General features: G+C 45.7%; 1 protein-coding gene across 2 annotated transcripts in view; it reads left to right on the forward strand.

The window, feature by feature from the left end:
* Positions 1-16,319, forward strand: part of SLC22A4 (solute carrier family 22 member 4) — a 51,399-nt gene that overhangs the window by 14,982 nt on the left and 20,098 nt on the right. The window contains exons 2-3 of one of the 2 annotated variants that reach the window (XM_077138395.1): positions 2,504-2,607; positions 3,802-3,956. In XM_077138395.1, coding sequence (XP_076994510.1) covers positions 2,504-2,607; positions 3,802-3,956 — 259 coding nt within the window. The remainder of the gene's footprint in view (positions 1-2,503; positions 2,608-3,801; positions 3,957-16,319) is intronic. The other variant, XM_077138396.1, reaches the window with a different exon arrangement.

The raw sequence follows: 16,319 nt of genomic DNA on the forward strand, positions 1-16,319 counted from the left end.
AATGCTGGCAAAGATGTGGGGAAATTAAAACTCTCATTTATTGCTGGCGAGATTGTAAAATGGTGCAGCCACCTTGGAAAACAGCTTGGTAGTTCCTCAAAGGATAAACATAGAGTTACCATAGGACCCAGCAATTCTACTCCTAGGTATATACTCAACAAATATGAAAACATATGTTCACGCAAAAACTGATACACTAAAGTTCACAGCAGCATTATTCATAATTGATAAAAAGTGGAAACAATCCAAATGTCTGTCAACTGATGAATGAATAAATAAGTGCGCTACGTCCATACAATGGAGTATTATTCAGCAATAAAAGAAATGAAGCACTGAAACATACCACAACACATTACGGAAACATGCTAAGTGGAAGAAGTCAGTCACAAAAGACTACATAGTGTATGATTCTGTGTACATAAAATGTCCAAAAGAGGCAAATACATAGAGACAAGAAAACAGATCAGTGGTTGCCAGGAGATACAGGCGTGGACGTGGAATGGGGAGTGACTGCTAATGGGTTTGATGTTTCTTTTGGGGGTGATGAAAATGCCCTAAAATTGTGGTGGTGGTTGCACAACTCTGTGAATATGTTAAAAGCCACTGAATTGTATACTTTTAAAAGGTGAATTTTATGCTTTAGACATTGTATCTTAATAAAGCTGTTATAAACAAAGAATTAATAGCTAGCTTTTTTCTTTTTTAACAGATGCTCAAAAAAATTCAAGCATTAAGTCACAACCAAGTTATGGAGAAGGAATTGGGATGGTTGTATATTCTATTATTAATGAACAGCTACTTCCTACTTCCCCCCTGGAATGAAAGATAGCTGTAAGAGGATACTGAGAGATCCTTTTTTTTTTCAATCACAGTCATCTCTGGGATCGAAGTTCATTTATAGTGAGATATCTGCACCTCATAGAAAGAGCTTTCCTAGTTTTCACTAATCTGATGGAAGATTACGTCTTGTTGTTTCTTGTTTCTAACAATCTTTTTTGTCCAGTCAGGTTTAAGAGTACCCTGCTTTGTTATTCACCCCTGCTAGTCTCTGTCATGCTTTGCTCAGGGGGAAGGCAGGAGGCTATTAGAAAGGGAACTACCATTTAATGAGATCTTTAATGTGCCTCTCGCTGTCACGCCTTTGGAGATGGAGAGGCTGAGAGGCAAATGAGTGGCCCAAAGGCATGCAGCTAGAAGTGCTAGAACCCAAGGACACCTGAGCTCCTTGCTGAACACCCACTGCCTTCCAGAGCTCTCCAGCTCCGTGTCAAGTGGATGCACTTATCTTTACAGTCCTTTATTTGTTTGGTAAAAGCTAAAGCTGCCAGACTTTGGACTAGGAGAGTTCAAGGTTGAGTGTGATTTTCAAAGGACAGTGTGTGATATTCCCCAGCTCCAGAGCCACACATTTAAAAACATTCTCCCATTACTCTTAATTGTTCAACATTTGTTCACCAACTTCTGAAGTGCCCACTGTGTGCATGGCCCTGTGCAAATATTAGTCATCTGAAATACGATGCTACAATGGGTCAGGTCTCAGAACTCTATTCTTCTGGCGGAGGTATAGGCAGAAGGGGTGCCCCCTTTCCTCTAGCCAGGGAGGGGGGTGCGGGGGCCCAGAATGGAGTTGGCCTCGCCCAGGTCCACTGGGCTTCTGCGTGCACATGTGCACACCTGGCCTGTCCCATAACGTGTGCCTGACCTTGACCTCTGTGAGGTAGTTGTGCTCCTGGGTTGGTGTGCCCACTGGACCTCTGTGAGGGCAGGAACTAGGTCTGACTTGTGCCCAACACGCAGCCTGGTCCAGAGCAGGTGCTCAAGGACACAGAATCTTTGCAGCCTCCCTTGCGATTTTGCTAGGTTAACTGAAGTCAAAGCCTGGGACCCGAATCACCTGCTGAAATCATAGTTTTTCTGGTTGTACCAGGACATGTTAGGACTTCAGCAGCCAGCAGGACCTGGAGTAGGGAGGGACACACTTTTGGAAAGTCTGGGTAGGAAGGAGGGTGCAGGAGGGAGATAAAACCTCCTGGACAGAAAAGGCCAAGCCCAGGGTCTTGGCGCCCTGAGTCGCACCCCAAGCTCAGCCGGCAGTGTGGGTGGTACGCGGGAGCACAGGCTTCCCTGGAGGCGTTTGCTCAGGAAACATAATCTCAGACCCCCTGGGGCCTCTTGCACCTTCTACAAGAAAGGGAAAACTTTTACGCCTGGAGCAAGTGCTGGTACCCTCTGCCCTGTCCCTGCCGGCTTTTCAAACGCCCTCCTTCGTGCGGGATGCTTCTGAAGCCTGCAGCCGCCTGGGCCTCACCTGCTCCCGGTGTGCCCTGGCCTTGGCTGGGTCCGGCGAGAGGAAGCTGAAATGGGGGGAGCGGGGTGACGTTCCCCCTGTTCCTGAGAGCCAGGAGGGTCGGGCCCGGGGTCGGGGGGGGGGTGGCCGCGGGGGGCCAGGCCCTGGGGCGGGGGGCGGAGGGGGGGGCCGGGCTCACCGCCGCGTCTCCCGCAGTGGAACCTGGTGTGCGAGGAGGACTGGAAGGCGCCGCTCACCACCTCCCTGTTCTTCGTAGGCGTGCTCCTCGGCTCCTTCGTGTCCGGACAGCTGTCGGACAGGTAGGGGGGCCGGAGGGGGCGGGGCCTCCCCCAGTGCCGTGCCTCTCTCGGAACTGCCCGGATTCAGGGCCTTCGCACCTGGGAAGGGAGGCGCCCAGGCCGCCGCGGGTCTCTTGTCTGGCTGTGCCAGCCCGGCGCGCTCAGGCCCGGGCCAGGGTGGGGAGGGGGTTGGGGAGCCCGCTGGCAAGTGGGCTCCTCGCTCCGCCACGCCTCTTGGGAAGACACCCTGCCGCCGTCGCTGCTGCCCTCGGCGCGCCACCTCCCACTCCCCCAGGGCCTGGGGCAGGGGAGACAGCACGGCAGCCGCTGAGTGCGTGCCCACCCCTGGGCACATGGGGACCCCCACACCCCCAAGAAGAGGGCAGCTCAGAACCGGGGGGCGCACCCCCTGGCCCCTGGGATGTGCGGTGGTGGCGGAGCAGGTAGGTAGGAGACTGAATGGCAGTGCCCGAGGAGGGGCTGCCGCTCCCCAGTGGACCGAGCCCAGCAGCCTGAGGACTGTTTGGAAAAATGGGGCAGGAGGCTGCTCTGCTCTAGGTGTGCTCCCCTCTACTCACTGATCGCTACCTAGCATTCAATTCACCCTCAAACCAGCTTCAGTGCTGGAAGCTCGTCCTCCTGCAGGGCTGTGGTCCACAGTTTGGGCCACACATTATAGAATCATTTGGGGAAGGTTTAAAAATCTCCATGGCCAAGCTGCATCCCAGGCAAATAAGAATCTGTGGCGGCAGAATACTGGCACTCTCTGAAGCTCTCTAATTCTAAGTGCCACCAAGGTTGAAAACCATGGCTGTAGAGAGAATCCTGGCTCTGGATTTACAAAATTCCCATGAGGCTGACATGAGAAGTATCCGTGCCGTGGTCTGTACTGCACTCACTTTCCAGAAGCGTCGTGGCAGCTTCCCCCTGTGGCTTCTTCTAAGAGGAGACTTCCCCATGGTTCTTCCATAAGCTGTTCAGTGCTTCCGAGATAAGGTGCCTCTTCGAGAGCCTGAGAATCTCAAAGGAGGCTCCAGGCGGACAGGTGCCTGATGTCACCAAGGGAGAAGCCGGGGGGATGTAACGGGGAGGAGAGCGTATCAGAGCCTGAAATGCAAAGCATGCACAATGCCCGGCGCGGCTCCAGCACACCTTGCTTTCCGGCGCTGTGGCCGCCTGCACGCGTCATGTTTCGTGTTGTACCATACTCCGTAGGTTCGGCAGGAAGAGCATCCTCTTCGCGACCATGGCTGTGCAGACGGGCTTCAGCTTCCTGCAGGTCTTCTCCGTCAGCTGGGAGATGTTCACTGTGTTGTTCATCATTGTGGGCATGGGTCAGATCTCCAACTACGTGGTGGCCTTCATACTAGGTAAGGACGGCTCCTCGGGAGGGCTCAAGGCTTCTGCCAGGTGGCCTGAGGCAGCAGGGTGTTCCTGGCAGGTGTATGTGGCCCATCAAGGGACCTAGAGCGGTTGGTATAGCTGGCACATGGGCCGAGGACGCATGGGCCAGGCAGGGGCAGTTCAGTGCCAGCCCGCCACTGTCAGGGCCCTCCCCCTGAGCGTATCGGCTGCATGCAGCATGAGCTCGCTGCACTCATATCAGTCTTGTCTCCTAGCAGCAGCCTCGCTTCTGGGCTATCAGGCTGCACGAGGGAGCCTCATAAGCTACAAGAGCATGAGAAGGCCCGCCAGACCCTCACCAGCTTGTCCTGGGAGGAAGTGAGGTGAGCTCCAGGCAGGTTGATCAGAATCACCTACGGGAGTCACAGGGCCCTGGCAGGCTTTCTGAGCCCGCAGCGTGGGCAGCTGCGAGAAAGGGGGAAGACACCCAAATTATGACAATAGACACCAATTCCCAAACCCCTAAGGTGGTAATGCATCTCGGCTGGCTCAGCACTGTCCTGGCTTATCCCTGTTGTCACAGTACAGTTATTAAGAGTGTCTCTTCAATGAAAGCCTAGTAATTCTTCTTTTCTTAAAAGTCTGAATCTGATCAGATGACTGTGATCACTTATGAGCCTGGGAGACGTTTGGCTCTGGCATTGCTCTGTTCTCTGAGTTGAAGATGTGTCCACCCTCTGTCAGGTTGTCAGAATTGTGGAATTGTTCAAATTCCACTTCCGTCCTCATCTGCAGAGCCCTGGGCCCTGGGCCCAGCTTTGGCATCTGTGGGGGGTGGGGTGGGAAAGCAGGCTGGAGCCACCTGGTCCCAGCAGATAGCACACACCCTGTAGCAGGCCCCAACGTGAGGGGGGCCCTGCAGAAAGAAGAAGGGGAGCAAGAAGAGTTTCTTGAAAACAGATCATTTGTGTAGAGGACTCAGGGAGCTTCAGGCCAGTGGTGTTGGAAATTGGAGGTCAGAGGAACTTCCTAATGCCCCAAAGACACAGGAGTCTTGGATACAGCAAAGCCTAATGTTGTCCCATCTTCCTTGTGGTGGCTATTCCTGAAAAGTCCAACGTGTGGCTCTGCTTGGGCCAGACACATACCAGGAACTCAACAAGCCCCTCCCCCCCATGTTGGACTCTGTCCCAGGCGAGCAGGTTCTTGTCATGGGAGGGCAGGGGGTCCTGATGAAGACCCGTCACTGGGAGACTGGGGGCAAGGTGAGGTCTGTGCCAGGCAGCAGCACCCCCAGCCCCAGAGTTCTGCTGAGCACTGACTGTTCCAGCGGCTCAGGGGCTTCTGCAGCCGTGGGGCAGACCCGCTGCAGGAAAGGTCCGCCCAGCGGGCCCAGACACTGCCCTTCCACGCCACAGCCCCCTGGCCCCACGTGCATGCTGAGAAGCCGGGGAGAGCTGCCTGGAGAGTAAGATCATGGCAGATGGGTCATAGCCTATGGAGCCACTGGTGGGTGGCATGAGGGGTGTAGCCGGCTCCCTCCCAGCCTGGACCCAGCCTGGGGTGCGGTGCCTCCAGGAGCTTCCCTAGACTGTCAGGTTTTACTTCGCTGTGCTCCGCCAAAAACTGCTGACTTTTGTATCCCGATAGGAGATTCTTTGTGTTGAGTTCTCGGGTCTGTAAGTTCGGACATAAGAATGTCCGAATGTCCGTGAAAGCCAGCCTGCCCCCTGGGTCCACCGGGACGGCGGGGGCGGGGGCGGGGCGGCAGCGCCCCCTGATGTTGCGGGACGGGAATAGCCGAAATCCAGGTTTTAGGTGGCTGGGAGACACCGAATCGGGGCGCAGAGTCCCACCTGGGCCTTCCCGCGCCCCTGTGCCTCTAGGGCAGGGTTGGGAAGACTGCAACGCTCATCTCCAGTTTTAATAGTCTTCACTTTAATTCAGGACGCTGCATTACGCCCATTCTCAAAGCAGAACAGAAATGGGTCCTCTCGGTGCTCTGCTTTTTATAAATTGTAAAGCCTACAGGATTCCAGTGAGACTGGCTAAGGGAAGGAGGTAGCAGCATTGTCCAAATAAACGTCAAGTGGCCCCATCTGGAGTGATGGGGCTTCCGTCATCTCAAACTTGTCCTTATGCCCGAATGAGGCTGCTCTAGGGGGAAATGAGCAGGGACCGAACACACTCAGGCCCCATTCCCTCCCCCCCACCCCAATCTCTTACCATTTCCTGGAGGTAACACCCTCAACCTGCCCCCAAACCGCTGGGTCAAATGCCAGTCGCATTCTCTTTCATCTCCCACCTAGCTGCTTGAATTTGATGTGCACCAACCCTTAATTGCCTCCTGTCCTGACTGATTCATTATTCCTGACATCAGTGCACAGCGAGGTATTTCTTTCAGCATGTTGAACTATTGAAAGCATTGCTTCCACTGATGTCTAAATGGTTTCCTCCTTTTGATATGTGAGTGACTGATGGCATCTTCCTTTATGACTTTGGCTTCTAGAAAACTCAGGCAAATTTGAAATTTAATCAGTTAGGCAGCCTTAACAAGCCACATGTTTAAAAAATTGTTTTAATTGGGATATGATTCACATACCATCGTAGTCACTCTTTTAACTTATATAATTCAGTGGTTTTTCATATATTCACAGAATTGTGCAGCCATCAACTATGCCAATTCCAGAACAATTTCATCACCCCAGAAAGAAACCCTGTGACCCTTATAGTTGGGCCCCTCTCCCCTCACCCCTGGCAATCACTAATCTACTTGCTGTCTCTAGGCTTTGCCTGTTTTTGTTTTTTCACACATAGGCAGGCACTGGGAATCGAACCCGGGTCCTCTGGCATTGCAGGCAAGCATTCCTACCTGCTCAGCCACCGTGACCTGCCCTTTGCCTGTTCTTAACATTTCAAACAAATGGCACTTTGTGGCTGACTTTTTCACTTAGCATAATGTTTCTAAGGTTCATCCGTGTTATAGCATGAACCTGTATTTCATTCCTTTTTGTGGCTGAATAATATTCCACGTACGGATATACCACATTTTGTTCATCCGTTCATCAGTCAGTGGACATCTCAGTTGTTTCCACTTTTTGGCTATTACGAATAACCCACTAGAAACATTCATGGACATGTCTTTGTGTGAACATGCTTTCAGTTCTCCTGGGTATATACCTCGGAGTGGGATTACTGGGACATATTCTAAATTTAACCTTTTGAGGAACTGACAAGCTGTTGTCTGAAGTGTCTAACTGCATATTTTTGTTCTTTTCTCCAAGGCATGCCTTTTTACTTTTCTTTATATTTCACTTGAAGATAATCATTATTTTATGTATTCACATTGTAAGCTGTCTCAAAATCAAGGGATGAGATGGGGGCAGTGCAAACACATAAACATGATGCCGAGATTTGCTGACTTGCCCTTGTTCGCGTTGCACATGTGAGGGAAGGGCAGGGGAGAGGAAGAAAGGGGCGGGACTCCCTCCAGCCGGCTGAGGAGAAGCTCGTGGTCAGGCTGTTTCTCGGGACATGGGTGGTGGGGGGCTGGGAGGACAGGTAACTTTGCTGGGTATAATGCAGAGAAAGGAAAGGGTATTTTTGACTTTTGATTTGTGAAGGTTTGCAGGAGAGAGAGAGGAAGCCCTGGACTGTGAATCCATAGGAATTGCAATGAATTGGAAGCGAATTCTGAGTACTTTCTGGGGAGCGAAGAAGAGTACTGCTGTTTTACCTCCAGGCTGTTGGTCAAGGCACTGCCCTCTGTTGTTCCCCCGACATGGAGCACATTTCACCTGTTTGAACAGAGTAAAGGAATGAACTCTAACTGCACACCCACCACTGCCAGTCCCTCTGCTGGGTAGTTTGCATGCATTATCTTGGTCTTCAGAATAATAACCCCATGTACTAGGACTCATTCTACCAATGAAGGAATTGACTGAAAAGAGATGAAATATCATCTTAGAAGCAAGTTAGCGTCGAGGAGCCCAGGCTGTCTCTGCACCCTGGTGGAGGTGCCTGCAGCCCAGGCGTCCTGACTGCCACCCACCTCCTGGTGACTGCTCTACAGTCTTGTTTCCTGAGCCCGCAGGGAGGAGCAGGACCAGCCTTCACGTGGGCCAGGTCCGGGGGCCCCTGGGCTGCCCGCTACTCAGGGAAGTGCTCCCGGATGCGGGGGGTGGGGTGGGGGGGCTGCTCCTCTGGGAGGGAGGGCCCAGACCCAGCTGGAGGGGACAGGTAATGGGCAAACACTTCCTAGAGCCTCGTCCTGGCCAGGACATGCCCCTGGGCTTAGGTGTCAGAGTTTCCCTCCCAGGATCACTCAGAGGTTCAGCCGACCAAGTCCAGCTGGGCACTGCCCTAGGAGCACAGTTGAGGGGCTGGCGGAGACTGGAGCAGGGATCCCAGTGGGCAGACCAGGGGTAGGCATGCTATGAGTCTCTCTCAGCAGGAGGGGCTGGCAGCTGAGCGCCTGGGGGGCAGGTGGTGCCTATAGGCCAAGAAAGATTTGCATTGGGCTGCAGGAGCCAGGGCGCTTCTGGTGTTGCTCGGAGGGGGTTAACTGGCCTCCAGTTGGTCCAAAAACCAGACCAGAAGGGAAAGGGAGGTACGGCCTCACCCATCACCCACCTAGGTCTCAGTGGAGGGACTGTGTTATGGGGCCAAGGCTTTGCCCCAGATGAGTTTTAGGTCAGGAGCCAATGTTGCCCACACCACTTATTGCATGAGTGACTTTAGGCAATTTATTCTGTCTCAGCTGATTATGTATGAAATAGAAGTAATAACAGCTCTTTCATAATTGTTATGACAATTCAAAGAGATAACGTATGTAAACACGGTGGAGAACCTGGCTCAGAGTGCTCACACACGCACACACACTTACACACACAGAAAAGCTGTGAAGATGAAGAATGGATGATTTTCTAAAAATCAGGGAGCAGGAAATAGTATTAATGAGAAACTATTTAGGTTTGTGCCATACGAGGGGACTGACCGTCCTGGGCTGCCGCCTGCACAGTTGCCGGCTGCGAAACCTCCCACGTGGTTGCTGCGGGCAGCTCCCGCTGGGAGCCGGGAGGCCGCGGATCGTCCACCGCAGGGCAAGCCTCGGGGTGCGGGCAGTGATCACCCTGGCCTGTGCGGGAAAAGCTGGCCTGCAGTCGCGGTGTCTGCCAGGCCCACCAGAGCTGCCGATCAGTTGACCCCCCCCCCCACGTGCTGGCCCGGTCTCCAGTCCCCTGCCGAGCAGCCCCCCTGCGGAGCTGCCCCCTGCTGAGCATTCCCACCTCCACTCCCTCTGGCCAGGAGGGGCGGGGCTGAGCGAGGAGGAGACTCCAGCGCCATCTCCTGGCAGGATGCCGTAAAGTGCGGGACGCCTGTATCATTAAGGGAGGGGAGAGCTTGAGGGAGGAGGAGCTTCATGGTCTCCACCTGCTGGGCAGAAGGGGTAAGTGCAAGCAAACTAGCTCCCCATCTGCCTAAGTATTTATTTTTATTTTTTATTTCATTTATTATTTTTTCTTCAAGTTCCTTTTTTATTCCCCCTTTTTAAAACACATTCTTTCTATACATTTTTATTAGTAATATAATTGTCCTTTTCATTATTTTTATAGATATTTTATATTTTTACTCATTTTCTATTTTTATTATTCATTTCATTTATTTTTATTATACTATTATTATTTCATTTATTTATTATTACTATTATTACTATTATTATTTTCTCTCCCTCTGTTGGGCACCAGCCTAACTTCACTCGCAATATATCCTGGGGTGTCTCCTTTTGATTCTGGTGCCTACTATTTTTTTCTTTTCTCATTCTTTTTTTTTTCACTTGTGTGCATAGGCTGGTAGTCGAGCCTGGGTCTCCTGTGTGGTAGACAGCCATTCTACCACTGGAGTACCTATGCACCCCCGCCTAGCTTCCAATAGACCCTTAATTTGAATTGCATCCCCTCCATGAGATCTGAACCTTGATTTGGCAGAGAATAACCGACAAAGTGCAAAAGGAAACACTCAGCAAAAAGCTAAGTAAATACAAAATTTTAGAAGACTGAAGGAAACCAACTTGCATAATAACCATATCAAGATAATCAAATGCCCTGAACACAACAGAAAATCACAAAGCACACAAAGATCCAAGCAGAAATGGCCCAGCCAAATGACCAAATCAAAATTCCAGGGAGCGGGGTGGGCCACAGTGACTCAGCAAGCAGAGTTCTCGCCTGGATCCCAGAGACCCAGGTTCAATTCCCGGTACCTGCCCATGCAAAAAAAAAAAAAAAATTCCAGGGGGTACATCGAATATGCAACAGCTACTCAAGGGTATTTATAAAGAATTAAAGGATATCAGGAAGATACTAGAAGAGCAAAAGAAGAATTTGAAAGGTTAAATAGAAAAAGGGGAGATTTCATTGTGATTAAATCACACCTCCAGGGAGATGATCTGATTACAGTTTAAACATACAGTATTGAATAGGGATTATTCTGCCTTTATGAAATGGGATTTAGATTAAAACATGGCTTTTCTAGGGGACATACATCCTTTCAAACCAGCACAATATACTAATCAGACTGTCAGGTGTTGAAGAGAAACAGAAAGTCCTGAAAGCAGCACAAGAAAAGCAGTCTACTACATACAAGGGAAAACACGTAAGACTGACTTCAGACTACTCAACAGGCACCATGGAAACAAGAAGGCAGTGGTATAGTTTTAAGATCCTGAATGAGAAAGGCTTTCAACAGAGAATTCTTTATCCAGCCAACTTATCCTTCAAAACTGAGGAAGAGGTTAAAATCCTCAAAGATAGAGAAAGATTGAGAGAATTAGTCAACAAAAGACCAGCCCTACAAGAAATACTAGAGGGAGCCCTGTCAGCTGATAAAAAAAGACAGGAGAGGGAGGTCTGAAGGAGGGCACAGAATTGAAGAATATGAATAAAGGTAATTTAAAGGAAAAGAGAGAGAGAAGGAAAATAATATACAGATCTGACAAATAAAAACCAAAGAACAAGATGGTAGAATCAAGAATTGCTTTTACAGTAATTACTTTGAATGTTAATGAACTAAACTCACAAATTAAAAGATACACATTGACAGAATGGATCAAAAACATAATCCATCTATATGCTTTTTACAAGAGACACATCTTAGACTCTTAGACTGAAAGTGAAAGGATGGAAAAAGATCTTCTATGCAAGCTGTAACCAAAAGAAACCAGGAGTAGCTACACTAATATCAGACAAAATGGACTTTAAGTGTCAAGATGTCATGAGAGACAAAGAAAAACGCTACATATTTATAAGAGGGACAATTCACCAGGAAGAAATAGCAATCATAAATGTGTATGCTCCCAATAAAGGAGCTCCAAAGTACATGAGGCACATATTGGAAAAACTAAAGGGAGCTACAGACATATCAACAGTAATAATGGGAGGCTTCAGTGCACCACTCTCTGCTATAGATAGAACAACCACACAGAGGATCAACAAGGAAATAGAGAATCTAAACAATAAGGTAAATGAATTAGATCTAATAGACATATATAGATCATTATATCCCCAAAGCACCAGGATACGCATTCTTCTCTAGCGCATATGGAATGTTCTCCAGGGTAGATCATATACTGGAACATAAACTGAGTCTCTATAAATGTAATAAGATTGAAATTATCCAAAGCACTTTCTCAAATCACAATGGAATAAAATTATAAATTAATCACCAAAGAACTAAAGCTTTCACAAATATATGGAGATTAAACAACACACTCTTAAATAATCAGTGGGTCAAGGAAGAGGTTGCTAGAGAAATTGGTAAATATCTGGAGATGAATGATAATGAGAATACAACATATCAAAACTTATGGGATGCAGCAAAGGCAGTGCTGAGAGGGAAATTTGTTACCCTAAATGCTTATATTAAAAAACAAGAATGAGCAAAATTTGAGGATTTAACTACCCACCTGGAGAATTAAGAGAAAGAACAGCAAACTAACCTCAAAGCAAATAAAAGAAGAGAAATAATAAAGCCTAAGACAGAAATAAACAAACTGGAGAACAATAAACAATAGGATCAACAAAACTAAAAGTTGGTTCTTTGAGAAAATTTGTGGTGCCCTACCTAGACTAAGAGAGAAGAAAAGAGAGAGGACACAAATAAAATTAGAAATGAGAGCGGGTGTGTTACCACGGATCATGAAGAAATTTTAAAAATCATAAGAGGATATTATGAACAATTATATGCCAACAAAACAGGTAACTTAGATGAAATGCACATATTCTTAGAAACACACAAATTACCTATACTGACTCGAGAAGAAATAGAAGATCTCAACAAACCAATTACAAGTAAAGAGTTCCAATCAGTCATCAAAATCTTCCCACACAAAAAAAGCCCAGGACCTGATGGCTTCACAGGAGAATTTTATCAAACATTTCAAAAAGAACTAATGCCAACCCTGTTCAAATTCTCCCAAAAAAATTGAAGAAAAAGAGACTCTACCTAAGTCATTTTATGAAGTTAACATCACTCTAATACCAAAATCAAATAAAGACGATACAAGAAGAGAAAACTACAGACCAATCTCCTTAATGGACATACATGCAAAAATTCTTAACAAAATACTAGCAAATCATATACAATGCCACATTAAAGCAATTATGCGTCATGGTCAAGTGTGATTCATACCAGGAATGCAAGGGTGGCTCAACATAAGAAGATTGATCAACATAATATAGCACTTTAACAAATCAAAAGGGAAAAATCACATGGTCATATCAATTGATGCTGAAAAAACATCTGACAAAATCCAGTATCTTTTCCTGATAAAAACACCTCAAAACAACCAAAGCAATAGGCTGAGCCCCCAATCTTGGGGTTTGTTCATATGAAACTTAACCCTGCAAAGGATAGGCTAAGCCTACTTAAAATTAGGCCTAAGAGTCACCCCCAAGAGAACCTCTTTTTTTGCTCAAATGTGGTCTCTCTCTCTCTCTCTCTCTCTCTCTCTCTCTCTCTCAGCCAACACAATAAGCAAATTCACTGCCCTCCCCCTCTCTACGTGAGTCCCAGGGGTGTGGACCTTTCTGGCAATGTGGGGACAGAAATCCTAGAATGAGCTGGGATTCAGCACCATGGGATTGAGAAAACCTTCTCACCTGAAAGGGGGAGGAAAGAAATGAGACAAAATAAAATGTCGGTGGCTGAGAGATTCCAAACAGAGTGCAGAGGTTATCCGGGAGGTTATTCTTACGCATTAAATAGATATCACCTTTTAGTTAAGGTGTAACAGAGAGGCTGGAGGGAATTGCCTGAAAATGTAGAGCTGTGTTCTAGTAGCCATGTTTCTTAAAGATGATTGCATAATGATATAACTTTCGCAATGTGACTGTGTGATTGTGAAAACCTTGTGTCTGATGCTTCTTTTATCTACCTTATGGACAGATGAGTAAAACATATGGATTAAAAGTAAATAAATAATAGGGGGAACAAATGTTAAAATAAATTTAGTAGATTGAAACGCTAGTGGTCAATGAAGGGGAGGGGTAAGGGGTATGGTATGTGTGAATTTTTTTCTGTTTTCTTTCTATTTCCTTTTCTGAATTGATGCAAATGTTCTAAGAAATGATCATGATGATGAATATACAACTATGTGATGAAAAAAGAATATTTATATTGTATGTTAATTGGTTTTAGTAATAAACATTTTTAAAAACACTTCAAAAGGTAGGCATTGTTTTACTACAATTTGGAAAACATTTGCTTTCAATTTTGCATTTTAATGGTCAGGAATTTGATGTTCACATTCTCCTGTTATACACCTCCAAGAAGTTATCTGAAAATCTCGTTTAATTCTGAGCCCGAAATTTCACTTGCCTTATTTAAAACAAATCAGTGAAGTTTGCCTGAAATTTTTATATGACTTTATTGATCTCTAGTAGCCATTGGTCTATTGTATACAGACTCATTTCATGATTGCATGTGCATACGTTCTGAAAAGGAATTAAAGTAAAATTGTCTGCTGAACGCTTATTAGTGTATCTGTTTATATTCTTTCCAAGAATTTTTATTACTTTATGCTAATAGTGTGTACTTGATATGTTTTACTATAGTGAAAAAAAAAGTCATGTTCTGATTTTGAGCTGCGTAAAGTACCTGCTGATTTTTTCATTCTAGATTACTACCTTGGAAAATAAAGACATCAAATAATATGTAAGAAACAACTTTTGTGAATTTAATATTTTTTTGTAATTCTAAACATCAAATAGTGCTATATTATTATATTAAATTAAAAATAAAAATCTAAATATTTACCAAAAAATGTTGGACATTGAAGGAAACTTTCTCAATATCATAAAGGGCATATATGAAAAACCAATAGCCACCATTAATATTTAATGGTGAGAAATTGATAGCATTCCCCTTGGATCAGGGAGCGATAAGGATGCCCATTGTCATCACTTTCATTCAACATTGTATTAGAAGTACTAGCTGGAACAATTAGACAGGAGAAAGAAATAAAAAGGCATCCAAATAGGAAGGGAAGAAGTAAAACTTCATTATTTGCAGATGACATGATCCTACACTTAGAAAACCCTGAGAAATCTCCAGCAAAACTACTTGAGCTAATAAACAAAATTCAGCAAAGTGGCAGGATACAAGATTAATGTACAAAAAGCAATAATGTTTTACACAAGCGATCACCTATCTGAGCTGACAACTAAGGACAAAATTCCATTCTGAATAGTGACCAGAAGAGTCAGGTATCTAGGAATGAGCCTTATCATGGATGTCAAAGACTTATACACAGAAAATTACCAAAAAAAAGCTAAAAGAAATTTTTTAATGATCTAAATAAGATGGAAAGACACATACATGTTCACGAATAGGAAGGTTGAATATTGTCAAGATGTCAATTCTACCCAAACTGATCTACAGATTCAATGTAATACCAATAAAAATCCCAACAACCTATTTTGAAGACTTGGAAAAGCTATATAAATTATCAAATTTATATGGAAGGGAAAGAGACCTCAAATAGCTAAAGATGGTCTAAAAAAGAAGAGCAAACTGGGAGGTCCATCACTTCCCGACTTTAAAGCTTACTATAAAGCCACAATGGTCAAAACGGCATGGTACTGGCACAAACAGAAGGACTGGCCAGTGGAATAGAATCAAAAGTGCAGAGATTGACCACCAAATTTATGGGCATTTGATCTTCGATAAGGCCCCCAAATCCACTGAATTGGGACAGAATAGTCTTTTCAATAAATGGGCATGGGAGAACTGGATTTCAATAGCCAAAAGAATGAAAGGGGACCTGACCTCTACCTTACACCGTGTACAAAAATTAATTCAAAATGGATCAAAGACCTACATGTAAGAGCAGGTACCATAAAGCTTCTTGAAACAAATGTAGAAACATCTTCAAGATCTAATAATAGGAGGTAGCTTCTTAAACTTTAAACCTAAAGCACAAGCTGTGAAAGAAAAAATGGACAAATGGGAACTTAAGATCAAGAGCTTCTGTGCCTCAAATGTCTCTCTTAAAAAGGTGAAGAGGCAGTCAACTCAATGGGAGAAAATATTTGGAAACCACATATCAGATAAAGGCTTGATATTCTGTGTATATACAGCCCACCCACAAAAGAATAAGCAACCCAATTATAAAATGGGCAGAGGAAATGAACAGGCACTTTTCTGAAGAGGAAAAACAGATGCCTAAAAAACACATAAAGAACTGTTCATCTTCATTAGCTATAAGGGAAATGCAAATTAAGACTACAATGAGATGTCACCTCACATCTATAAGAATGGCTGCTATTAAACAAACGGGAAACTATAATGTTGGAAAGGATGCAGAGAAATTGGAACACTTATTCACTGTTGGTGGGAATGTAAAATGGTTCAACCACTGTGGGAAATCAGTTTGACAGACCCTCAGAAAACTAAATATTGAGTTGCTCTATGACCCAGCAATACCAATACTCAGTATATACCTAGAAGAGTTGAGAATACTGATGCGAACAGACATTTGCACACCGATGTTCATGGCAGCACTATTCACAGTTGCCAAGAGATGGAAACAGTCTAGCTGCCCAGACAAGTGGATAAACAAAATATGGTATATATGTACGATGGAATACTATCCAGCATTTAGACAAAATGATATCCTGAAACATATGACAACATGGATGAACCTTGAGGACATAATGCTGAGTGAAATCAGTCAGACACAAAAGGACAGATACTGTATGATTCTGTTATTATGACTCTGATAAAGCCTCGGGTGTTTTGGAGCAGCTAGAAGGAAAAATCTGGGAGGAGGGCATGGTGGCCCATAACAAACTCAGGGAACTATTCTGTAGCTGCTTGTGGAGGTGTGCTTT

The sequence above is a fragment of the Tamandua tetradactyla genome, chromosome 20 (genome assembly GCF_023851605.1).
Source record: "Tamandua tetradactyla isolate mTamTet1 chromosome 20, mTamTet1.pri, whole genome shotgun sequence".
Classification (NCBI taxonomy): domain Eukaryota; kingdom Metazoa; phylum Chordata; class Mammalia; order Pilosa; family Myrmecophagidae; genus Tamandua; species Tamandua tetradactyla.